This window comes from Oryzias latipes, chromosome 19 (genome assembly GCF_002234675.1).
Source record: "Oryzias latipes chromosome 19, ASM223467v1".
Lineage (NCBI taxonomy): Eukaryota > Metazoa > Chordata > Actinopteri > Beloniformes > Adrianichthyidae > Oryzias > Oryzias latipes.
In genome coordinates this window covers 14,120,283-14,146,574 of record NC_019877.2, presented here as the reverse complement: position 1 = coordinate 14,146,574, position 26,292 = coordinate 14,120,283, and the positions used below count along the sequence as shown (strand labels likewise).

Below are 26,292 nucleotides of genomic sequence, written 5' to 3'. Positions count from 1 at the left end.
CTGTCTTCTACATTGCAATAATGCAGTCTATCCTGACCACATCCATCATGGTCTGGTTTGGATCAGCAACTAGATGCGACAGGGACGGATCATCAGAATCATCAGATCTGCTGAGAGGATTATTGGTTCCAGCCTTCCCTCCATTCAGAACCTGTACTGGTCCAGGGTCAGGAACCGGGCTGGTAGAATCGCAAAAGACGCCTCTCATCCCGGACAATATCTTTTCAGCCTCCTCCCGTCAGGGCGGTGTTTTAGAACAATGTACACCAAAACCACTCGCCACAAGGTCGGCTTCTTTTCCAGAACCGTCACTCTGATGAACTCCTGACCAGTCACAGAGCACGGAACAGAAACACGAGAATTTTAACACCAAAACTACTGTTGTATTTTTATTTATCTTCATTTTTTTTATTATTAAACCTCTTGTTGTTACCCTTTTACACCTATTCTATACCTTGCTTGGTTTGCACAAGAGCATAAGACACCAAAGCCAAATTCCTTGTATATGCACTGTACTTGGCCAATAAAGCTGTTTCTGATTTACCACCACTGGCCAGTAAAGATGGAATTTCCGGCTCTTAAGAGGTTCTTTGGGATGTACTCAATTCAAAGACTAGCTCATTTAGCTTATCTTTACATTCATTCACTTTTTAGAAGCCAGCCTGGAAAGAATAAGCAGGAGGAACGATGCACTAAGATCTTATATTATATAATAATTTTGAACTTAAATTTCACACCAAAAATCAAATTTTAGTTATTCTAAAATATTAATTGTAGCTTGATTTGACTTGTGGTCAAGAATGTAAAAGTCTGATTCATTTAAAATGTTTCACTGCCATGTCCCTTGGTGTTAATACTGAGATCACTATTGACCCTTGGTATTAAGAGTGTTTATATGTGAAAAACTACCTTGACTTATGTTATTAATGCAACACCTAAACACAAAAAAAGAATAAAGCAGTTTACAATGAAGCTCCATACAAAAGCTTCAGTGAAACATTTTCCCAGAAGAACATTTTTAACAAAACAAAAAAGCTCAGAACAATAACATAATATTAACCAAAGTACATAATATTCCCAAAATGATAAAGCTGCTCCATGCCTCACGGCCTTTACTTCTTGTCTTTCGGCAAATTCTCATTGAGGAAGACGAGCGATCTCACTTTTGCCGGCTTCAGACGACTTCTCCTCTGTGTGAATATTTCTCCAACTTTTGAGAAAATTCTTTCGGCTGGAACTGATGTGGCCACAATGCAAAGCTTCTTGGCCACGAGTTTGCTAAGCCTAGGGTACACGGGGCCCCGAATTTTCCACCATATGAGAGGATCTTCATTTTTTGGAAGAAGAGGCTCCTCTAGGTAGCCCCGCACCTCCATAACAGCGTCTGCCGTGGGGTTACGAGTTGCCATTGTTTCAGCTACCTGCTCCCAGAGGTGGGAAATAAAATATTTTTGTTAGATTATTAGACTATTATTATTAAAGAAAGAAAAAAGACTTTTGACCATCCTTACGTCCTCATGGAAATAGCTCCAAACAATTGATTCTGGATCACCACTGCCTGCTTCTTCCTCCTGGACCGGTTGCTGGATGGGTTTGCTGGTGCTAGTTGTTAGGCTTGCTGCTGCAGCTGATACTCTTTGAAAAGCCTCGTCCGCAGTGCCACCATCCACGAATGCCATCCTTTTGAATCTTGGGTCCAGCGCAGCAGCATCAGCAAGGATGTAGTCGAATTCGATTCTGTAGAATCTAGCTGACATGCCAGAGGAAAGGGCGTTGACCATGTCTTGTGCTGGTTGTGTTGTTGCCCTCCTCTGGAAATCCGCCGTGGCTCTCTGCAACCCCCTGACCAGCAGTATTACTTTGGAGGCAGTCATGTAGCTAGTGAGAGAAAAACATTTTTTTTATAACAACACAATTATTATAAAGTTGTACCGACAATAATAAATGCTATGCTGTATTCAAATAGTCATAATTTAGCATCAGAAAATGTACATGCATGCTAGAATAAAGGCCAGTTGATCCACATACCTTTCTGCAATGAGCTCAACGGTGACCTCTTCAAAAGGCTTCAAGAGGGTGCATATTTCCTGCAATGTAACCCATTCCTCTGGAGATAAAGGCTGGACAGGTGCATTGGTAACAGCCAGGGTGTAGACAATGGGGTTTTTGTTGATGAGGAAACTTTGCAACATGTAATATGTTGAGTTCCATCTTGTGACACAGTCTCGTTTGGGTCGTAGTACGTCCATGTTCATTTGGAGCTGTGTTTCCTTCAGTTGTTGCGCTCCCTCTGTGCTTCCACGAAAGTATTCCACTGCTTCTCTAACTTTATTAATGATGGATTGTGGACCTTTAAGAGCATTTCTTACAACAAGATTGATGGTGTGTGCCAGGCACGGGAGGTGGGTCCATCCTGTTAACTGAATGGCCTCTGTGATGTTCGGGGTGTTGTCTGTTATGCAGCACACCACTTTCTTGTCGACCTCCCACTCTGCTGCAACACCGAGGAGCTTCTTTGCCAAGTTACCTGTGTGCTGCTCATTAAATTCAAAGCAGTCCAGGAGGCAGGAGGACATACGAAAGTCTTCAACAAAGTGACACGTTACAGACACGAATGACGTTGCAGCCTGTGACGTCCAACAGTCTGTTGTGAAGCAAACTGCTGACACTCTGGACAGTCTTGTCTTCAGTGATGCTACTTCTGTCTCATACATGTGAGACACTTTCTGGGTCAGTGCCCCCCAACATGGAAGAACGTAGGAGGGGTTGAGAGCGTAGCAGAAGTTTTCAAAGCCTCTGTCTTCCACAATTTTAAATGGTTGGAAATCACTAACTATCATCTTTGCCAGCTCTTCGTCTATCTCCCCCTGTTTCAATGGGGTCAGTGCAGGAAGGGAGAAGTCCCGACAAAGGCAGGTTTGTTCATGTGTTGGTGAGGGCCCAGTTGTAACAGGGGCTGATGGTGTAGCTGTGGTTTCAGGGACTGCAGCATTACTATAGCACCTCCCTGATGTGGAGACAGACGCTGTGGTTTCTGGGACTGCAGCGTTAGTATTGAGTCTGCCTGAGGTGGAGACAGACGCTGTGGTTTCTGTGACTGCGGCATTCGGACAGCGTCTGCCTGAGGCGGAGGCAAACGTACAGGCACTCTCCACTTCATCGTCAGAATAATGCTCTCTCTTCACCTCTGTGATTTTAACAATGGAGTGTTGAGTTTTTAAATGCCTGTGTAAATTGTTTGTGGAGCCTGACTTATATGAGATTATTTTATGGCAAATATTGCACTTAGACTTACTGTCTGCCTCAAGCGAAAAGTGCATCCAAATGCTGCTCCTCTTTCTGTGGCTCATTTTGCACGATGACAGATGGCCCTTCCCCCTCCTCCTGCTGCGCTTGAACGCACGCCGCTCTCTGCCGACACTCCCTTTTGTTTCTTTTCTTTTCCTCCCGTGAATTGAGCATGCACAGCTCATGTAGCATATAAGGAGGAGCTTTTTTGGGGCATCTGCGTAAACCAAAACTCTGAACAAGAGAGGGAAAAAAAGAACGAAGGAAGGAACGGCTCACAGCCAATCATGACTCGGTTCCCGTCGTTCATGTTAATGAAGCGTTCAGAAGAGTCCGTTCATTCGCGAACGTCACAACTCTACTGGCCAATGTCCCCCCCGCATCTGTTCAGACTTCCTGTTTCCTGTGCTTTGGCTGGACCTTGACGTGTCTTCCAAGGAGCAGCCGCAGCAGCTGCTGTTCCCATCCGTCCACTCCCTGCTGCTGCTTTCATTGGTGGCGTGACGTTCTGTATTTAGGCGACAGTCGGGTAGAGGAAGAGTTTCCTCGAATGTTAGCTTCGTTTAGAGGAGGAGCTGAAAATGATGACGTCACTCCCCTGCCAGAATTTGTGTCCCCTGTTGCTATGGTCGCAGCACAACTTCTGGCATCGTTGATTTGTGACTTTGTGTTGTTGCACTCATATTTTGCCCCCAAAAGTCTAGAAAGAAGGTTGATGTTTATAGTATACTTTATTCTGGGATATTCAGTTTCGAGAGGGGAGCACGACCCCCCCCACTAAAAAAAAGGAGGAAAAAAAACATTGCCAGCCCCCCCCCCCCCTACATGCAGTTTTGCTAGAGCAGTTTTCGCGTACAGTTAATGAAATTAGCTCTGGTGGGGGGGGGGCCTGCAGGTGACTTAAACAGGTAGAGATGGGGGGAGGGGCTTAGAAAAAAAACAGGATTCTGCATCAAATTGAATTTGTTTCCATCAACGCACTCATCTTAACTCTAGGTGTTTGACAGACAGAAAAATTGGAAGTGGAAGAAAAACACTCCAAGCATTAAAGAAATCCGGCGGTGTCCAAAGTTGATGCTTGCTAGGCGCCAAATACGACCAAATTTACTGTTGAGGGAGTAAAAATTTGAGCAACATTTGGCTAATGATGATTTGCACTGAGACTAGTCTTGTTGGCTTATTGGTGGATTTCATCTTCTGCTGTTCTCATATACAGTCAGTGCTTCAGATGAAATGCACACAATCATTTGTCTTTTTTTGTTCAGTTTTATGTGACACTCGTGCACAAAAACAGAAGAATATGTCCTTTAGTTTCCATCGATGTTCATTCATTCATGGAAATGACCAGACTTCATTCATTCATAATTTGTGTCAGGGCGTGTTAACTGTGAACTAACACAGGTGGGGTGAGGACGCTGTCCAGTGTTCTGTCTAGGGCGTCAGACTAGCCTCTGGTTTGGACAGAGATAGAGATAGTTTTGAGAGAGTGTGGAGATTCAGGAGAAATTGTTGTTGCTGTTGTTTTTTTGTTTTTTTTTCTTATAAAACCATTAATGTGTCCCTTAAACACACTGGCCTGATCACAATGTTATAAAAGCACGATCCCGGTGAAACTGACCTGTTCTTCACCCCAGAGGGTTTATTTGTCAGAATCTTAATTCTAAGCCGAGTACAGTCTAACGTCAAGGGCAGCTGCATGTGTTGGTAACGTGCGAAAGGCTCTCTGTGATCTATTATGGGCATCTTAACCCGGCGTCCTCACTCAGGTGTTTAGTGCAGCGTCAGTAGAGCCTCTCCTCAGAGGACGCACCAAACGAGTGGTTTGGAAGGAGCAGCTGCTGTTTGTGTGAGCGCATGCTGATGCTGTGGATGAACTGCAACTCCAGAAAGGCCACAGGCAGGACTCCAGTTATTGACTCGCTTAATGATGGCTCTTAGTGCAGCGCGGGCATCTGATACCCACTACACCTCCTGCGGTTATGTAAGAGCATTGCTGCAGGCTCACGAGCTATTTTAGGTTTCACGGGTAAAGCATGCATATGCAGCAAGGCGGGAGGGATTGAAAAGAGAAGAAAAACAAAATAAATAGTAAAATTTTAGGTCTTTTGATCCACAATGCTGTTGTACCAGTGAGTATAATCTAAAAATCAAAAACAAAGGCTGGTAAAAGTTATTAAAAAGTCTAATAAAAGTCCACACAAAACAGGCAGACAAAAGCTCTATGTGTCTATTTGTGCAACAGCAGCACATCCTTCACAGTCGCTGTAGCAGCAGCAGCTGTCCCAGCATGCTCAGTCTTCTGGGCGGAGTTCTACAGACATGAAGAGCAGAGGCTATTCCTGAGCACCTGTTCACCTGAGGGTTTCCAGCATCTTGCTTACGAACCAGGAAGGGCTTAAACTCCCGGGGTGCTCTTCTTTCTATCCATAGTGGCTGCCGCAAACTTTTCACACCCCTTCGGACTGACCAGCAGGCTGGCCGTGTCCTTCTGGGCCTCTCTTCTCGCTTCCCCCAAGCTCCCCTCTTTTTGTGCTTCTTTGGTCTGGACCCTCTCCCTGCTTCCGGGGATGTGTCCAGCTTATTTGCAAAACCGATTGTCCTGCTGACAGCTAAGAGAACCCTAAAACACCAAACATCACATAGAAATCCATGTGAAAACCTTAAAATACTCCACCCTGTGACATGACTAGAATAACTGTGAACAAATATTAAGATAACCACAGCATAAAGAATATGCTAACAAATCAACTAAACTCTTGATGTCATTAAAAATCCCTAAATACATCGAATTTTTTTGTTTTTTTTTTTTTTTTTTTATTGTACATTTTTCAATTTACAGACATTCACAGTCACTTGCACAATAAACAATTGTTAATATCTAACACACATTTAAGACCGAAAAAACAAAAAACAGTAATATTTTTAACAATGTGTGTACCTTTTTTTTTTACATCGAATTGGGGGTCTCTTTGAAACATCTCACCTAAGCTGGGCGCTTCTGCTTCTGCATTGCTGTCAGTAGCAAACACTGAAACACACACCTACACTGCCCTCTAGTGGTTATTAGTGGGAAAATAGCAAACCATTTATTTTTGAAAAGATCACATAAAAGTCGTATAAACTATGCAAAAAACACAAGTTATACTCCAAAAAAGTACAGTCAAAAGTTTTGTCTAATTCAAGGTATGTATTACACCAAAATTGACACACTTGTTTTTTCATGCTGACATTATAAAAAAAAGGTTTATAAAAGATTTAACAGACTTTCGATTTTAAAATAATACTGCGTCTTTTCTCCAAAGAGTATCTTCCACGACTGCAGCTAAGTGTGAGGGGAAAAAAACACGAAATCTTTGTCATTTCTAGCAGTTCATTTCTTGTCTCTCCTTTGTTGTTTTGTGTCCACTGTTGCGTTCTCCCCTCATCACCCTCGCCCCCTTGCCTTCATGAGTTGTTGGTTTATTATGAGGGAAATCTCTGCTCTTGAATTTGAATTGAGAGGCTTTATTTTTTTTTTTTTTTTTTTTTTTTTTTTTTTAACTTGTCCTGTCCAACAGCTGGGCAGACAGATGAGAGCTGAGGGCCTCTTGTGTTGGACAGATTTTACTTTAACAAGAGGGGTTATTAATCTTCAGACAAATCAAAGGTATGTCTGGATAAACCCCTTTTGTAATTGAGGCCAGACTTTATTAATTTCAATCATGTCTGAAAATCTTTGGTGTTGGACCGGACGGAAAAGGAAAGAGGGGAAGAAGAGAGAGGGACGATAGAGAGAGGGGGGGTAGGGGGTGATAATAGGAGGGGAAGGGGGATAAGACCATGAAGCAGCATAAAGCAACAAGTTTACTGGTTGTTAATCATTATGGTAACGTTCAAATGTAGTACAATAAGGGCGGAGCCTGTCCACACACACACTCAAATGTTATAAACACACCTGCTAGCTGCAAAAAATGTCCACCTGTCGACATATATACAAAACAGATAGTGTTCACACGCATACTTATGCCTTAAAACCAACTAGTGTGAAATATTTCAGTCATTCAGTCATGCAAACTGTAAGTGCAAAGGTGAGCTAACACCTGTGCTCAGGTGAGTGTTTATGTTCTTCTAAAATGGATGGTGGAACGTGGAAAGAAGGAGGGAGAGTGCCCAGCCATCCCCACCCCAAGACCCCCACCGCAGCAGCAGCGGCAGCCGGAATCCCCCCAACGCCACACGGGAACCGGCAGGGAACAACCGCCGCCCGGGCGACCAAGCCCGCCACCCAGGCCAGGGCCAGCAGGACCGCCGCAAGGCCCCCAGAGCCAGAGAGCAGGGAAGCACGGAGGGAGAGAGAGCGCCGCCCCAGCCCAACCAGGAGAGCAGCCCCCCCGCCGCGCCGGGAGAACCCAACGCAGGGCCCCACCGGAGACGGACGCCCACAGCCCCAGACGAGCACCCCACCACCACCCAGGAGTTCCGGGCATCCCCCCGCCCCAACCCCAGGTACGAGCCAGGACCCCCCAAGGGAGACCCGCTCCGCGCTCCAGGCAGCCATCCGCCCGGCCCGCGGCCGGTCCAGGGAGGAGCGGGGCAGGGGCCCGCCGCCCCCGCCCAAGAGGGGGGGAACCCCGGGGAAAAAAAAGAGGGCCCACAAGGGGTGTTGTAAATATGGCCCGACCAGGCTCGGCCACAGTTGGAAATATGGCGGGGCCCAGCGCCCAGGAGCAAGGACCAGAACCCACCCCCCAGGGACACGAACACTCCCGGCTCAGATGTAATGTGAACCCCCCCGCCGCGCGGAGAGAGCACCGCCGGGCCCAGGAAGCCGGCACCCCGGGGACACGGCCGCCGTTGCAAAGGGGCCCGTACCCCCCACCAGGGAAGAGGCAGGGGACAGATGGTCCTAGGTCCCACCTTCCTTGCAAAATGTGTGTGCGTGTATGTGTGTTTGAGAGGGTGTGTGTGTGCATGTGTGTGTGTTTATGTTGGAATGTATATATTGAGGGGGGAGGGGTGTGTGTGCTAAGGGGGGTGCAGTTAAAATTGGCGGGTAGGGCACTGAGGGGACATCTCCTGATTACTCACAGTGACGTCCCCTCACCCTCCCCACCAAGGGACCCTAAATGTCTAAGGTGTTTTGAATTGAGAGGCTTTAGAGTGAGTGACTCAGTGGGGGATTATCAAACACGCTTCTGCATTATACCTCTCAGTGGAGCCTCCAGGTTTGTAGCCTATCAACATGGATCCCACCCTGCAAAACTGGAACTGCATAACACCTAGTCTGTCATATATCAGAATAGAGCTGTGAAAGAAAAAACTGTAGGTGGCAGTCATGCCCTAGTAAACATTAGAAAAAGAACAGAAGAAGCCCCTCCCTGCCGTTTCCCTGCTTGTCCGGTGTGAACACCACAGGCTGATTGTGCGTTCATGAAACCGTATATAGCTCCTTCTTGAACATGCAACACATGCCCAGTGTGAACGTAGCATAAGGATGGCAAACATGTGGAGGGAGTTATTTCCCTTGGATTGAGTGCAGCACTCTACTCTATAGTCATTTATATTCAACACTAAAACAACCATTTTATCATGATGTGTCACTTCAGTTTACCTTTCCACTGCTAAAAAGGATGCAGTGGCCAGTTCTCCACGCTTCCTATAAGGAAGTTTGACCTTCTACGCGCTGACATGAGAACTCCACGTTGGGTCATTATGTGTCTGAGGAGAGCAGCAGAGCTCTGCAAGTGGATGTCAATCTGCATAAACACACAGAAAGGTTGCCCGTGCCACAGAGACGTTTACTGTGGAGCACAGACCGCCATTCCCATTCTCCTTCCATTCCGTCTATTTTTGATGACATTTCCCAACATTTGAGCTCTGGGTTCTTTTCCATCAGTCTGATCATAATGAGCATCTGGACAGATCTTTTCCCGTGCTCCATGTCTTTTTATCACTGCTTTGATTGGATTTAATGTCTGGATAGTCACAATTAGAAACATTAAAGGGATGGTTGTTGATGATCACAGCTTAAACAAAAGTGTAAAAATTCATGTTTTATCAGAGGAATTGTATCTGCGATCAATCTCTGTCCTCCAGATTTAAGTAGAATTTTTTTTATTGTGTTCATATCCATATATATGTTTGCCGCCTTCCTGAACCGACACATGCTTGTTAGCAATTTTGACGGACAGACGGATACATCATTAAAGTAATTGGATGTTTAAATGTCAGCACAGTCTTAGAAGCTAACCGCCCACTCACGCCACCTTCCTTTTCTGTGATTTTACTTTCCTTTTTTTGTTTTGTTTTTTCCTCGCCATCAGATGATAGTTTTGATGGATCCCATGGAAGACCCCGATGACATCCTGCGTGCCAACCGCTCCAGAGAGAAGACATACCTGTTTGATGTGGCGTTCGATTTTTCAGCCAGTCAGGTTAGTCCGACGTTCAAGTCATGTATTGGCTGAAGAGAACAGAATATTTGCTTTTTCTTAGTTCATGTGCTTGGATCTCCTGCTCAGGAAGAGGTGTACCGAGCTACAACCAAACCCCTGATCGAAGGCCTCATATCAGGATACAACGCCACAGTGTTCGCATACGGACCCACAGGTCTGTGCTGCACGTGACACAACACTGTAGTCAGCTGCTAACGTGCTTGGAGGATGATGAGACATGCTGTTGGCACATGTACCACTGCCACTTCTGTCTTATGCCCGGCTGTTGCATTTCAAGAAGCTATGAAGGACTGGCGGAGTGCTGTCAGTACATCAAGTCCTACTCGAAGCTGCAGAAGATGTTCAAAAAGCGGCTTCATTTGCATTGCAAACACTCTTAGATTAGCATAAATTAGAAATGTAAAAATGTCATCGTTTTTTTAAACATCTGAATAAAATGATTTCCATTTTATTACAGCCACTTACCAATACACAAATAGATTTTTTTTTAAATTTAAGCTTGTTTTTAATGAAATATAATTTTGTTTTGGTGTCTTGTGTTGTCAGGGTGTGGGAAGACCTATACCATGTTGGGGACGGACAAAGAACCGGGTATTTACGTCCGAACGCTCAACGATCTGTTCCACGCCATCGAGGAAACCAGTGACGACATGCTCTACAGTGTCTCCATGTCTTATCTTGAGGCAAGTCTCCAAAAAAAAGAGAAAAAAATGACATCCAGGCTTTTATTCTGGACATGAATCCAAATGGTCAAGTGGATCCAACACTACTGTGGCATAAATCAGGACTCATCACCCCTTCATGGTTGACTTTATTTCCAGTTTAAAACAATTCTAATGTTCTGGATTTAATTGTATGTTGTGAATCAGACATACTGCATATTGTGTCTGCTTATGTCCTAATCATAGTTGTGAACTTGTTCTGTTATGAACTTCTGTTATGACAGAAAAATGGCTGAAGTTCTACTTTTTTCCCCTCTTGGTAGCATTTTCTCTGTGAATTACGTCCTACTTTGAAACAAGCACTTTATGTTTGAAGCCATAAGTGTAATTAACAGTGAAACAAGATTTGATGCTCTAATTAGAATCAGCCACAATTCATTATAGTTGTAGTTTTTAGTCTGAGTGGGTGTGGAGCAGAAAACGCTTCCCACTCTGACTGCAGCCTGGACTGACAAAAAGCTTTTCATTTGTTGTGTGAAAAACCTAAGTTTTAAACTAAAAATGGGACTTTTCGTGTCAGCAGTTGGTCTCGCTTTAGTGTCGGTCATTTTGATTGATGGTTTTGTGTTCAGCTATTCTTGTACACAACAGGTTTCTCAGGCAGCACCTACAGTACAGACCAACCGTTTGGACACACCTTCTCATTCAAATGAATGAATGATCACTTTAGATCTGTAGATTTCTTACATTTAAGTTAAAGGTAAAAAGCACTCTACAAGACCTTTTTAAACTGTGCTTTTTTTTTAATCTACCACTGTTGTGGAATCATCATTAACAGTCTAGATAATTTAAGGTTCTCTTGATATTTTTAAGCTATGGTGCAGTCATTTTTTGAAACTCTGAAATATCCACAATTGTGTTTTTTGCATTTGGTTGTTGAAGACTCCCAAAACTTCTATCTTTTCAGTTATGGTATAAAAAAACCTCATGGTTTAGTTTTTCAGGTTTCCATAAACTCACACTATCTGCTCCAAATAGATGAGAACTTCCTTATTTAGATTCCTGCTCAAATGTTGCTTTTCTCCTTTTAAAAACAGCTTAGGAACGACTGTCAGACTTAAATTTGATTTAAAAAAAAACTGTAATTGTTGCTTAGAGAAAAAATAATAATAACTGAGCTTCTGAAAAATTTGACACCCAAATAAAAAGCGATGAAGAATGACTAATAAAGCTGATGTTGATTCTTAGAGTTGAAATGGTATAAAGATGTGAAGAGCTGTCAAGTCCTCTCAAAGTCCACAGGTTGTTGAGCGTCGTCTCATCGCCGGCGAAGGGCGTTCTTCGTGTTTTGTGTTAGTGATTATCGCCGTGCAGCGCCTGGACAAAATGTTCCCATGAGACAGACAACACGGACACCATCTGTGACGTTTATTGATCCTTTTGTGGATAAGCTTCCACTCAGAAGTCCACGGCAGATGTGTGTTTGCCGTCACTGTGGTCAGTCTGTTTCCACAGCTACCTCCGCATTTACAGGCTTCATTGTATCTTAATGGCCGATTGAGCAAAACGCAAACATCAGATCCTTTCCTCATCTTCAAACCTCTTTTCCACATCAGGTTTCAGAAATGTATACAAACATGTAGAGACACCCAGGTGGATGGTAATATTTTTTGGGTTATAAATACTTATAAATAACAAAACCAACTTATTTTGATCCATGCTTACTTTTCTTTTGTCGATATTTTTTCCTTTTGATTTTAAGGTCCAGAAAAGTGTTGAAAAAAAGTACATTTTTAGTTTTACTTTACATCTGAAAAAAACCTTTTAAAGCTTTATTTATATTTGTAAGGATGACAAAAACAACTCTATTTTCTGGCGTCAGACCGCATAAAACAATCGTTATGTCTGGATGTGTCGTAGTGAGCCAACATCTTTTTAGACTGATGGAAGATTGTCATCTGGTGGACACTAGCCCCAATTTTCATTTTTAATCAAATGAAAGCACGTCCACCTGCCACCCAATGAGTTTTTAAATTAATAACTTGGGTAAAAATTTAGCAAATGATTTTAGGTTTAAGTTCTAATCTTTAATCTTAGAAAACAAGAAGAATTTGACCATAAGTCAGAGGTTTCTAGCTCATATTTTTTTATTTGTCACCATAGATCTACAATGAAATGATCCGTGACCTTCTGAACCCATCATCTGGCTTCTTAGACCTCAGAGAAGACTCAAAGGGCGTCATTCAGGTTGCAGGCATCACTGAGGTGTCCACCATCAACGCTCAAGAGGTTAGAGGGCAGCTGACTCTGCGCGGGCTGACACTGACGCGGAGTGAACCAAAACACCATGTCCTTTCAGATCATGGAGTTGCTGGTGAAGGGCAACAAACAGCGCACGCAGGAGCCGACCGCCGCCAACCAGACATCGTCCCGCTCCCACGCCGTGCTGCAAGTGGCGGTCAAACAGCAGAGCCGCTCTCGCGACGTCTCGCAGGAGGTCCGCTTCGCTCGCCTTTTCATGATCGACCTCGCTGGCTCGGAACGAGCAGCACAGGTGTGTGTACGTAACAGAGGAAAGTGGACACAGGCGGAGGTTTTCTTTGAAACTGCGAGGTAGCTTTTGTAGAGTTTTAGGATCCAGTTTGCGTGTCTAACAAAGAAATGCAGCATTTCATTTATGCTTTCAGGATCAAAACAAAGTTAAACCCCTTTGTTATTTAATCAAGAAGGACCCATCCTAATCTTTACTATTTTAAAAGCTGTTTGCTGTTTTTTAGCCACAAAAAAAACAAAAAACTGTCATTTTCTTAGACATAGTTTCTGCAGAGCAGCAGTCATCATTAGACATTTGAGTTGTGGGTGGGAGTGTTGGTGCAGAGCAACCCCCCCTCCCCTTCCCATCGATCACAACTGAGCAATCTGTTTACAAGGTCTCCAACTAGCTTACAGTCCCTCACATGGATGAGGTTAAGCGAGTAGCTTGGGTTTATATGCTCTGGAGAGCTCTACAGAGGCGCCATGTCTGGGATCACCTGATAATTCAGTCTCTCCTGGTGCGGCGTTCGTCCCAGCAGCGGGAGCTGCGCCTCGGTTACGGCCGTTTAAATGTTACTTCCATCCGGAAAGTAACCAGTTAACTTCAGAAAGGGGAAAGATAAAACTGGAGCATCATAAGCCCATGGAGCTGCAGCGATCGTGCCTGCTATGACGGCACCCATAGTGGCTCTGCGTCTGCCAGGCAACCAACCACCGGCGGGCAAGCATAGCAAGCTCCGCCGTGACGCACGCTAGCTCTGCCAGACCCTGGGCAGCAGAGTTGGCTAGCTAGCTCCCTACTCTGTCCACTGGGCGGCTGGCTAGCATGATGGGCTCGATCCCTCCTACTCCATGGGCTCTGTGACAGGCTGGCGACCTGTACAGGGTGTAACCTGCCTTTGCTCAACAGTAACCGGGGCGGTCTCCGGCAACCCCGCCATCCCCAGCCGGTTAAGAAGATGGATAGAAGTTCAGGACAAAACTCTTTGCATCGAGCGGCCATGTTGGATTTTCTTTTCTACCTTTAGATCGCAGCGCCCGACACCCAAATCGCGCCGCAGGACCCCAGATCGTGTCTGTATATCAACTTAACATTAAAACTCTACGCCCCTGATGCACGAACCGCATCTGGCGTGAATGCAGCATTAAACTGAGCTTTAAACCATATTTGTCACCTGTAGTAACTGGTCATTTTGCCGGGGGAAAAAGAAAGAAAAAACCCAACTTTTGGCTTATGGTAGATTGTTCAGAGCATGTCAAGAAAAGAGTCTGATCTGAACAACAAAATCTAGCTACCAAGGGAACCCTGACTGACCCATTTCCTGTGGAAGCACAACTAAGCCTTTTATTCTCAGGTCCAGAGACAGAATCACTGCACAAACTCCAGCGCTTTGCTGCAGGTCGACCAACATGTGGGTCTGTTGTTAGTCACAGCTGTCACAGTTTGTTTTTACCGCACTGCTTGGGTTCTCCTTTTTGTTTATTGCACAAAAGTTGTCCAATTGAAATTCTTATGCAGATTTAGTTTTATTTGTGTTGCTCCGTAACGAACTGGCAACAAGTGGAGCAACCTGGAAGACTAAAGCAAGGTTCTTGAATTCTACCCAAATTGGTGGTTTTATAAATTCCTGTTTCCATAATGTGGTCACACCGTATTGTTCTATGCAGCAAGGCAGGAAAAAAAGAACATCAGACATTGTGTAACATGTTGCCTTTGTTGTGTATTTCCAGTGTTGTTTATACAGGTCAAGCTGGATCTCTGTCGTCTCTTTTCACAGCTATGATCTTTCATGTTATACTATCATGGCCTTCTTTCAGACTCAGAATAGAGGTCAAAGGTTGAAAGAAGGAGCCCACATCAACCGCTCCCTGCTCGCTTTGGGCAACTGTATCAACGCTCTGAGCGACAAAAATGGAAACAAATACGTCAACTACCGAGACAGCAAGTTGACGCGCCTCCTAAAGGTAACGCCGCTCATTCCTGTAGACCTTCGGCTTTACATTTTTGCATGTTTTAAGCATTCTCCGTCGTTGTTTTTAGGATTCCTTGGGTGGGAACAGCCGAACGGTCATGATCGCTCACATCAGCCCGGCATCCACAGCTTTCGAGGAGTCCCGGAACACCCTGACGTACGCTGACCGTGCCAAAAGCATTCGAACGCGGGTAAATCCACAAATACAAATCACTTTTTCATGCCAGTGTTTGATAATGACATGGTGTGTGCTTCTTTGGCCGTTTTAGGTGAAGAAGAACCTGATGAATGTGTCTTACCACATTGCTCAGTACACTAACATCATCTCAGACCTGCGCTGCGAGATCGAGCGACTCAAAAAGAAGATCGCAGAGCAGTCGAGCCGCCAGCTCAGCTCCGAGCGAGCCGACATCCGCAACGTCCAGGGTACATTGTCCTCCCATTTTAATGCTGGACACGGATGTCTTCCGTGTAAACCGTAGTGACTGCTCTCTCCTCTGCACCTCCTGCAGCAGAGGTCCAGGCCCACGCCGGCCTGCAAAGCCGAGCGGATATGGAGCAGTTGCGGGAGCAGCTTCTGCACGCTTTCCGCCAGCAGATGGACATCAGGAAGAGCCTGATGGAGCTGGAGAACTCCAACATGGAGATCCAGATCGATAAATCCAAACACCTCCTCATCATTACAGAGTCAGCATTTCAGATTTGTGAAATGATAGCAGCTCATAACTACAATAATATAACAGAATAAAACATTTCCTCCGCCTTTTTAAACTAGGACCTCTGATACGTCTTTAAAATTTCCACTTCTTTTCTCCTTCCTTAGCTGGGAGCAGGAGAGGAGCAGGCGCAGGAGCAAGTGGCGAGCAGAGAGGAGAAAGGAGAGCGTCAAGAAGGATGAAAGCGAGAAGGATTCTGACTCCACTGAGTCTCCCCCAGACACCACAGAGACCCAGGACGTGCTGCTGGCCCGAGAAAACCTCACCTTCCTGGCTGCAGAACAGAAGAAGATTCAGAAGCAGAAGGTTGGCTTGGTTCTTGTCTCCTCTCTGGATAGTATCACCAAACTGTTGTCGATTTTGCTTCTTGCTTGCTGTCATCAGAATCTGCTGGAGCACCAGTTTGTGGAGCTGCGGGATCAAGCCCGACGCCTGGAGGAGCTGCTGCCTCGGAGGGTGAGCTCAGAGGAGCAGCGGGAGGTCCTGGGCCTCCTCTGTAAGGTCCACGAGCTGGAGATCGAGAACGCCGAGATGCAGTCGCACGCGCTGCTGAAAGACAACGTCATCCGACAGAAAAACTTTGTGGTGCAGCGCTTTGAGCAGTACAGTCACCTGTGTGATGAGATCATTCAGCAGCAGAGACAGTTTATCGACGGTGAGTTCAATGTTAGGGGAGAAATGGGGACCTGGGATCTCAGCATGAGTGACTTTCGGTTACCTTCTTCCAGACCACAGTCTGCCAGTGCCTCCATATCTCCAGGAGCTCTATGACATGTATATGAGGGAGCTTGATGACAGGAAGCTGGACAGAGTCATGGCCCTCGATAAGATGTCCATCCGACACACCATCAAGGTAACCAAAGCATGACAGAGCAGAATATTCGACCACACAGGAATCCAGCTAATACAAATACTTTTCACCTTTTCCAGGACGGCTCCCTGCCGAGGATCGCCCTTCCTGTTCTGGGTAGCGACAGCATGCAGGACATAGACTCAGACCAGGACAGCCTTCGCAACATGTCCGACAACAACCGAGGACAGGCGCGGATGCGCAGACACACCCTGCCCCCCATCCTGCCTGAACCTGAGCTGTAAGAAGCTACTGCCGGAATCCTCCATCGATCTCAGATGTAACGCTCATTCCATGTTCCAACCTTTGTCTGGCAGAGGTTTTAGGGGCAGCCCTCACGTCAGGCCCATGAAGACCTCCTCTGTGATGACTCCACCCCCAATCCACATCAACGGGAAAGGCAACAGAGAGGTACCAACACCCTCATGAGTCACCTGAAAGTGGATGGGAATTCACTCACAATGGATTTCTGTTTAGACTACGATTCCCTTTAATCGTCTAATCTCCAAACCCTCCTCCTGATTTCCTGTTGGAAGAACACATTAAAGATGTGAGGCATCCACTTTTTTCAAATCAAACAAAAACAAATCACATAAATGCAGCTTCCAGTGATCAGAAAGACAAGGAATTACATATTTTCGGCACTATAATGCACGTGTAAAAGCTAACATTTATTTTAAAAATAACCTGAAATGTGGAAATGACGGCTGACATCAGCGTTATAAAACCATGTTCAGAAGAAACTTCAACTTGTTTTAATACTCTGGGATTTAAATTTTATGGAGTAAAAACCAAAATAAAAAGCAATTATTTTAGTTTCTGGATGAAGGTTATCTTTTTATTAGCCAGATGATGTTTGTCAGTCAGACCCTCCCCAGCTGATTTTCAGATGGAGGAGGAAGAACAGGTGCCACCATCTGAGGAGTCCGACGGCGAGGACGCCAACAAGGCTGACTTTCCCTTTTATGGCGGAACAGAAAGGACGGGGGGGGGGACTTTGCCAGCCGCTAAATTCCAGCATCATTGAGGTGCAAAGTGCCCCTGGTGTGGGAGGCGGAGCCTATCTATCATCTGTCAGGATTCCTTTTTTTTTTTTTTTTTTTTTTTTTTTTTTTTTAACTTGTCCTGTCCAACAGCTAGGCAAACAGATGAGAGCTGAGGGCCTCTTGTGTTGGACATATTTTATTTTAACAAGAGGGGTTATTCATCTTCAGACAAACCAAAGGTATGTCTGAATAAACCCCCTTTTGTAATTGAGGCCAAACTTTATTAATTTCAATCATGTTTGAAAATCTTTGGTGTTGGACCGGACGGAAAAGGAAAGAGGGGAAGAAGAGAGAGGGACGTTAGAGAGAGGGGGGGGTAGGAGGGTGATAATCGGAGGGGAAAGGGGGTAAGACCATGAAGCAGCATAGAGCAGACAGGCTTACTGGTTGTTTATCGTTACGGTACGGTTCAAATGTAGTACAAAAAGGGCAGGGCCTGTTCACACACACTCAAATATTGTCAACACACCTGCTAGCCGCAAAAATGTCCACATGTCAACATGCACACAAAACAGATAGTGTTCACGAACGCATACCTATGCCTTTAAACCAACTAGTGTGAAATCTTTCATTCATTCAATCATGCAAACTATTAGTGCAAAGGTGAGCCAACACCTGTGCTCAGGTGAGTGTTTATGTTCTTCTAAAATGGATGGTGGAATGTGAAAAGAAGGAGGAGGAGCACCCAGCCACACCCATACCCCCGCCGCAGCAGCAGCGGCAGCCGGAATTCCCCCAACGCCACACGGGAACAGGCAGGGAACAACCGCCCCCCGGGCGACCAAGACCGCCACCCAGGCCAGGGCCAGCAGGACCGCCGCGAGGCCCCCAGAGCCAGAGAGCAGGGAGGCGCAGAGGGAAAGAGAGCGCCGCCCCAGCCCAGCCAGGAAAGCAGCCCCCCGCCGCGCCGGAAGAGCCCAACGCAGGGCCCCACCGGAGAGGGACGCCCACAGCCCCAGACGAGCACCCCACCACCACCCAGGAGTTCCGGGCATCCCCCCGCCCCGACCCCAGGTACGAGCCAGGACCCCCCAAGGGAGACCCGCTCCGCACTCCAGGCAGCCACCCACCCGGCCCACGGTTGGTCCAGGTAGGAGCAAGGCAGAGGCCCGCCGCCCCCGCCCAGGAGGGGGGAACCCCGGGGAAAAAAGGGCGGCCCACAAGGGATGTTATAAATATGGCCCGACCAGGCTCGGCCATGTTGGAAGTTTGGCGGGGCCCAGCGCCCAGGGGCAAGGACCAGGACCCACCCCCCAGGGACACGAACACCCCCGGCTCTGGTGTAATATGAACCCCCCCACCGCGCGGAGAGAGCACCGCCGGGCCCAGGGAGCCGGCACCCAAGGGACACGGCCGCCATCGCCAAGAGGCCCACATCCCCCACCAGGGAAGGGGTAGGGGACAGATGGACCCAGGTCCCACCTTCCTTGTAAAATGTGTGTGCGTGTATGGGTGCTTGAGAGGGTGTTTGTGTGCATGTGTGTGTGTTTATGTTTGAATGTATATATTGAAGGGGGAGGGGTGTGTGTACTAAGGGGGGTGCAGTTAAAATTGGCGAGTAGGGCACTAAGGGGACATCTCCTGATTACTCACAGTGATGTCCCCTCACCCTCCACACCAAGGGGCCCTAAGTGTCTAAGGTGCGGTTAAAATTGGCGGGTAGGGTGCCAGGAGGACATCTGCTGCTTGCTTGCAGTGATGTCCAAGCACCCCCCCTACCAAGGACCCTACATGTCTAAGGTGCAAATAAAACCGAAAGAGGGGGGGCCCACTCCATACGGCAACCATAGGAGGGGGGCCACTCCCAAGTAGCCCCCCCCCAAGGCGCATCGCAGGCTAGACCCCCCACCCCCTCACCCTAATATGAGGTTATATAAGGAAGGGGGTAAGTTGGGGACAGCTGGTAGACTGTCCCCCGGTGGTCAAACAGCCGTCCCCCAGCCCACCCCCAGCAAAGGGGCCAGGGCCACCCAGCCCAGGGGCCCACCCCCGGAGGCGCCGACACCCCAGGCCCGGCACCACCCGCCCCACACAGAGAGAGAGGAGCCAGAAAGCGTCGCCCCCCCCCGGAGCAAGCCCAGGCCCCCACCCCCAGACGCCGGCCCTAGAAGAGCTGTGGTCAGGCCTCGACGGGACCGAGGAGGCCAACCGGCCGAGGCAACCACTGATTGCCTCAGCGGAGACCCCGACCCGTTAGCCCCCCCGACCCGTACTAATAATGGGCCCCCCCTCCCCCCCAGAACGCCCCCCCACAGGACAGGGCCGACAAGCCCCCCACCCCACCCCACCCCAGACCCCGCAGCCGAAGCGGGTGACACCCAGAGCGACCGGGGGCCCCGAGAGGGTTGTCCCGTCCCGTCCCAGAGCCAGGGAAGGGCCGATCCCAGCCCCAGGTGCAGATGGGCAGCCCATCCGGCGCCGCTGGGCCCCCCCCACCCGAGCAGGGCCCCCCGCCAACCCCCCCCAGCACAGGCAAAGGGACCACCCCCCCAAGCCAAGCCAGACCACCACCCCACCCCCCCACCACGCACCCCCACACCCAAGCCCAGAGGACCACGCAGCGCCCCAGCCCGCCCCACCCAGGCACCGGACCCGACCCCCCGACCAACGGAGCCCCCCACCGCCCCCGCCAGGCACCGGAAGCCCCGACCCCCACCCCAAACCACGGCAGAAGGGCAAGGAGCAGCGACGACCAAGCCCCCCACCCCCTAAGTCATGGAGTCAACCACAGGAGACCAGAGAGACTGAATTCTTTCAAAGTTACTTGAGCTTTGGGCTGACATTTTTTCCAAGCTGATATGATCAAACAGCAGATTTCTGTGTTGACTAATGTTTATATTTTTCTTGTTTTTCCAATTTATTAAAATAGTTTTTTTGGCAATACAAAGAGTTATGAAAATGATGGATGCTAATCCTTCTTCTATATCGATGGCACTCATGTCACCAAGCACACAAAGTGACGGTGAGGCAGTGATTGAAACCTTAAGCCAGACTGATAGATCGGCACATACCTGCTGCCAGAGAGCCTGGACAGGAGTGCAGAACCACAGTGCGTGCATGTAGCTGTCGGGTAGATTATTATCACAGTGCTCGCAAATGTCTGAGTTACTGAGACCCATCTTGAACATCCTCTGTCCAGTGTAGTAAATTCTGTGAAGAGTTTTGAGATGGATTAGCTGCAGATTTGGACTTTTTGTCAGTTTAAAGGTGTTTAGACAGAGTTCTGACCAGAAGCTTTCATCTGTGCTGATGCTCAAATCTGCATCCCATTTTTTTGTTGGAAGGGCAATATTGTTATCTAAATTACATAAAAGTTTGTATATTTTGGAGAGAGTTCTATTCATTGAAAAATTAATCAGAGTGGTAACTACATCTGGTAGCTTTAAATCGTCGTCTTTAATTTTATACTTTTTAGTAATACTTGATTTAAGTTGCTGATATTCCAAGAAGTTATTTATTCCATGTTTGTCTTGAAGTTCCTGGGGAGTTATGAATCTTCTATCAATAATTACGTGCTCTAGTTGTTTTATGCCCCCTGCTTGCCAAGCTGGGAAGTGAATCATTTTTTTGTTAATAAGGATGTCCGGGTTGTTCCAGATGGGTGTCATTTTGCACGGTTGAATTGATGATTTTGATATTTTGAGAAATTCCCACCAGGCTGTTAAGGTGGCATTTATATTAATGCTTTTGAAACAATCCTGTTTTTTAACTGTTTGGCTAATAAATGGTAGCTGTGAAAGGTTGATCTTTCCACATAACGCCTGTTCCAAGTCTAACCATGAGTTGGTTTCTGGATTATTTTTTAACCATTTTAAGATATATTGTAATCTATTTGCAAGAAAGTATTTGTGGAAATTAGGTAGTTCTAATCCTCCACAGCTTTTTGCAGATTTTAAAGTTTTTAGACTAATTCTTGCAGGTTTGTTGTTCCATAGAAAGCTTGATATGGATGAGTCTAATGTTTTGAACCATTTTAATGGCGGTTGTGTGGGAATCATTGAGAAGAGATAATTAACTTTGGGTAAGATTTTCATTTTAACCGTGGCTACCTTGCCCATAAGGGACAGAGGCAGGTTGGTCCAGCGTGTTAGATCGTCCTGTATGCTTTTCAGTAATGGGGTGTGGTTTAGCTGCACCAGTTCTGATAGTTTGGGGGAAAAGTAGATACCCAGATATTTGATATTTCCTGTTTTAACTGGAATTGTGAGTCTTTGTTCCATATTCCTGTTGAGTGGTAATAAAACAGACTTATTCCAGTTAATGGAATAGTCTGATATGGAGGAGAATTCATTTATGATCATTGCTGTTTCATTTACAGATTGTAAATTCCTTAAAAACAGTAATATGTCATCCGCATAAAGACTAATTTTATGATGGCTGTGTTTGGTTTTTATTCCTATAATGCTCTCATTCTGTCTTATTGCTGCAGCTAAAGGCTCAATGAATATAGCAAAAAGAGAAGGAGAGAGTGGGCAACCCTGTCTGGTTCCTCTTCCAAGAAAAAACCTGTTTGAAGTCTGTTTATTGGTTCTAACTGATGCATTGGGGTTGTGATATAATATTTTGATCCAATTGATGAATGATTCTCCAAAACCAAACTTATGGAGGGCAGCAATAAGGAACTTCCAATTAACTCTGTCAAAAGCTTTTTCAGCATCCAGCGATAGTACCGTCATTTCCTGGTTTTCAATGGTGGCAAAGTCTATTATATTAACTAGTCTACGGACATTATCATCCGAGTGTCTGCCTTTGATGAATCCAGTCTGGTCGAAGTGAATTATGTGAGGAGTGATTTTTTCTATTCTCTGTGCTAGTGCTTTGCAGATAATTTTTACATCTGCATTGATTAGAGAAATAGGGCGATAGCTTGAAGGACTAGTGGGATCTTTGTCTGGTTTTAGAAGAAGAATTATGTTGGCTGAGTTCATGTTAGGTGGCATTGATTGGCTCTCATTAATAGATGTGACAGTTTTATAAAATGTTGGTGCCAGTTGTTCCCAGAATTCTTTATAAAACTCAGCAGGAAAGCCGTCAGGCCCTGGTGCTTTACCATTGGGCATAAATAACAGAGCTTCATGAAGTTCAGACAGCGAGAGCGGAGAATCTAAGTTTGTGATTTGATCCTCATTTAGCCTGGGTAGGTTTACATTGTTAAGAAATGAGTCAATACTTTGCTCTGACGGATTGATCTGCGGTGTGTACAGGTTTTTATAAAAGTTTTCAAATGCTTTATTAATTTTGACCGGGTCATGGGTGACATTTCCTGTTTGGTCCATAATAGAGGTGATTGATGATTTTTCTCTATTAATTTTAAGCTGATTAGCCAGAAATTTGCCAGATTTATTAGAGTTTTCAAATCTTTCAAGTCGTAGCCTTTGTATTTGAAATTGTGTTTGTTTATTGATGATGTCATTTAACTGCAGCTTTAAATTTTTCAGATCTCCCAGAATGTGTTCCTGTGCAGAAGCAGCAGAAGCAGTCTCCAGGGTTTTGATTTTATTTTCTAATTCTAATAAATCTGCTTTCTCTTTGCGTTTTTTGTGCGTTGAATAAGAAATGATTTTCCCTCTCATGACTGCCTTTGCTGTTTCCCAAAGAACGCACGGTGGGACGTCTGGAGTATTGTTGAAGTCTAAGAAGGTTGCCCACTCTTTTTTAAAGAATTCAAGAAATTCCTGGTCCTTTAACAGAGACGTATTAAACCTCCAGGTTGTACCAGAGGGTGTGGATTTTTCCCTAGAAATGTTTACAGAGACTGGTGCATGATCACTGATAATAATTGGATGGATATTGGAGCTTTGAATATTTTTTAAAAGAGAGTTACTGATTAATAAATAGTCTAAACGGGAGTGTGAGTGGTGAACTGGAGAAAAAAAGGTGAACCCTTTAGTGCTTGGATGACATGAGCGCCACGCGTCGCAGAGACCCAGATCATTCATGTACTGCTTTAGAATACTTGCAGATCGCCATGTACGCTGGTTTGCTGCTGTGCTGAGTCTGTCAAGTTCAGGGTCCAAAACAAGGTTGAAGTCTCCTCCTATAATGATTGTGGAGTCAGAGTGAACTGAGAGTGAGGTGAAGAATCTGTGAAAGAAGGAAGAGTCGTCAACATTAGGCCCGTATACACTCACTATACAAAAGTCCTTGTTCTGAATGGATATATTAATGATTACAAATCTGCCTTCTGGGTCAGTAACTGTATCCTTATGAGTAAAATTAAGATTTTTATTAATTAAAACAGCAACTCCTCGTTGTTTGGAGTTGTAACTGGCAGAGTATATAACTGGAAATTGTAAGCAGCACATAAGGTGATTCAAAGAATTTGATAAATGGGTCTCCTGCAGTAGAGCTATATCTGCTTTTAGACCATCCAGGTGATTTAACACTTTCAGTCTCTTTGGCTCAGAGCCAAGTCCACGCACATTCCAGCTAACGATGTTAAGACTGTTCATAACTGCTCTGACTGAAAAGGTGTAAAGCTAAGTAGTGCTTGTGTACCAGTCCGTGTGCGCGTGCCCGCATTGAGAAGCGCTGTGCGCGTGAACGTTTTCTGGCTATGTGAGCTGCGTGTCGCGTGCGTCCTATGAGAGCCTGTGTGAGGTGATTGGAGTATGTCGGCGTGTGTGTGCGGGATCGCATGTGCACGCCCCTGTGTGCGCTTGTGTGTGCGCGCGCCCGCTCCGTGCATAAATAAATACTTACCGAGGATGAGTTGCTTCCAGGTGATTTACATATAATGAGGGGGGAGAGGGGGGGGGAGAGTAAAGGAAAGAAAAAAAGAGATAGAAGGGAAAACGAAAACAACAACAAAACAACAATAGAAACATCAGTGGGACTGAGGTGACGAAGAGAAAAAAAGACTGTTTTCCTGCGATCGAGGTGTGGATTATTGATGATCCGGTTTTCCATTCATTGAAGTAAGTTTAGCGGGTTTCTTCTGGGCAGCGCAGATGTTCTCAGCGCGGATCTGAAAGCCTTCAGCACAGCCAGGGGGTGATCTCCGGGTCCCGGAACAGCCGGCCGTCCACGTAAAGTTTGTCAACGGCCACAATCGCTCTCGAACCAGCAGCAAGATGCTTCCTCCTCAGCGGGAACAGGATCTTCCTTCTGCGGAGGATTTCTGCCGGGAACTGATCATTCACGCTGTAATGCGTGCCTTTCAGTTCCCGTCCGCGGCCCTTCACCAACTCCTTCTGTTTGAAATGTTCGAATTTAGCCACAATAGGACGCGGGCGCTGGTGGTCGGACCTTCTTCCTCCGAGGCGGTGAACCCTGTGGAAAGAGATCTTCTGCACCTCCTCCTTGGGGAGCTTCAGGTGGACCTGTAAAAAGGATCTGACGGTGGCCTTGGGGTCTTCTCCTGCCTCCTCTGGAACCCCCGCGACCACTAGATTGTCCCTCATGCTCCTCGACTGAAGATCCAGGAGGGTTTCCTTGATGGATCGGTTCTCCTCGGAGAGACGGGCGGTGTCATTGCCCAGGGTCTTCACGGTCTCTCTGAGGGCCTGGTTCTCCGCTGCGAGCTCCCGCACCTGCTGCTGGCTGAATTCCAGAGACTCCCGCAGACCTTGAAATTCTCTATGGAGGATCTCCAGCAGATTGAGGCGGCCATCAAAGCTGGAGAGCTTTTTGTCAATCGAATCCAGGATATCGCTCATTCCGCTGCCTGGAGAGGACACAGCCCCGGGAGAGTCCTCAGGCCGTTCACGCTTGGCGGAGGGGGTGGTGGTGGCGGTTCTGGGCTTCACCATGTTGCAGGTATTAAAACACTCGTCAATGAATTTCTCCAGGTCCTCCAGGCTGACAGAAGCTTAATACTCTTAACAGGTTATGTTAGTTAGCAGGAAATATTTTAATATGGCGGAAAAATGAAACAAGATCGAAAATGTTTGTTCAAATGCTTACGCGCCGCCAAGTCGACTCACCACACTCGTCTCGCTGGGTCTCGCGATACTACAGCATCACCTCATGTTCCATCATCTGTCAGGATTCCAATGACCATCTTCTTATGTTTTGGATGGGGAGTCCCACTCCTCGCTGTTGTAGGCCACCACTCTGTGCCGGTCCCCGGCCAAGATAAAATATAGGGGGGTGTCAGGAAGGGCATGCGGTGAAAAATCCTCTGCCAAACCGCCACAGCGAATCAACGAAAGCTGATTCGCCGTGGCGACCCCTGAAGGGATATGCAGACAGCTGAACAGCAACTTCTTTTAAATTGAAAATGCAAGTAGAGAAACATGGGGATCTTGGCCCTGGTTTCTGAAGGGTTAAAATCATAAAAAATGGGGGGAAAAAATGCGTAAGAAGAAAAAACCTCATCGTTTAAGTTTCACCTGGGTATAAGTCAATCCTCCTGCAAAATATGCAAAAAATGTGACTCATACTCCGAAGAATACATTAGTAGAAAATGTGTGATGTTCTGTCAAATGCTGTTAAAATGTTTTGTTTTTGTAGAGTAAATATTTTAGAGTTGAGCTGTGAGTCAGAACAGAATGGTGCTAAATGTCTGGTCCTAAAAGACTCTTCTGCATGTTTTTCTCTGCAGCCTCTGGCTCCTGACAGTTTCCTGAGCTACAGCCTTCTCAGCCACAGCGTCAGCAGCCACCTGGACTCCTCGCCCGAGAGCAGCGAGGCCGGCGCCGACATCCACCTGCCACGAAATGGTAAGACGACCCCTACAGCAGCATTGTTCCGGACGGGATGGGGATTCCTGCAGTCCGACAGCCTTTAGTCGGCTTTAGCAGTAATGCCAGCGCATTTAGGAGCTGCAAATGTCGTTTAAAGAGGA

General features: G+C 46.4%; 2 protein-coding genes across 4 annotated transcripts in view; one reads left to right on the top strand and one right to left on the bottom strand.

Moving 5' to 3' along the window:
• Window positions 1-26,292, top strand: part of kif19 (kinesin family member 19) — a 42,829-nt gene that overhangs the window by 15,081 nt on the left and 1,456 nt on the right. Inside the window, exons 3-17 of one of the 3 annotated variants that reach the window (XM_020711997.2) lie at window positions 9,591-9,701; window positions 9,789-9,876; window positions 10,269-10,405; window positions 12,548-12,673; window positions 12,744-12,938; window positions 14,738-14,884; window positions 14,961-15,083; window positions 15,162-15,318; window positions 15,408-15,579; window positions 15,716-15,914; window positions 15,993-16,263; window positions 16,337-16,461; window positions 16,539-16,699; window positions 16,776-16,869; window positions 26,050-26,167. In XM_020711997.2, coding sequence (XP_020567656.1) covers window positions 9,591-9,701; window positions 9,789-9,876; window positions 10,269-10,405; window positions 12,548-12,673; window positions 12,744-12,938; window positions 14,738-14,884; window positions 14,961-15,083; window positions 15,162-15,318; window positions 15,408-15,579; window positions 15,716-15,914; window positions 15,993-16,263; window positions 16,337-16,461; window positions 16,539-16,699; window positions 16,776-16,869; window positions 26,050-26,167 — 2,224 coding nt within the window. Of the gene's footprint in view, window positions 1-9,590; window positions 9,702-9,788; window positions 9,877-10,268; window positions 10,406-12,547; window positions 12,674-12,743; window positions 12,939-14,737; window positions 14,885-14,960; window positions 15,084-15,161; window positions 15,319-15,404; window positions 15,580-15,715; window positions 16,264-16,336; window positions 16,462-16,538; window positions 16,700-16,775; window positions 16,870-26,049; window positions 26,168-26,292 lie in introns of all 3 variants that reach the window. The other 2 variants (XM_004080613.4, XM_011488344.3) reach the window with 2 other exon arrangements.
• On the bottom strand, window positions 694-4,052 carry LOC105356577 (zinc finger BED domain-containing protein 1-like). The gene is made up of 3 exons (XM_011488343.3): window positions 2,029-4,052; window positions 1,512-1,878; window positions 694-1,421 (listed from the first exon to the last, which is right to left on the bottom strand). The coding sequence occupies exons 1-3, from the start codon at window positions 3,471-3,473 to the stop codon at window positions 1,113-1,115; spliced, it is 2,121 nt and encodes a 706-aa protein (XP_011486645.1). The 5' UTR covers window positions 3,474-4,052; the 3' UTR covers window positions 694-1,112.

Coding starts and splice junctions, on each gene's coding strand:
- LOC105356577 (XM_011488343.3), bottom strand. CDS start 3,473: ATGAGCTGTGCATGCTCAATTCACGGGAGGAAAAGAAAAGAAACAAAA. Junction 1,879..2,028: donor GTTGAGCTCATTGCAGAAAG/GTATGTGGATCA, acceptor TTCTCTCACTAG/CTACATGACTGCCTCCAAAG. Junction 1,422..1,511: donor GGAGCTATTTCCATGAGGAC/GTAAGGATGGTC, acceptor CTCTGGGAGCAG/GTAGCTGAAACAATGGCAAC.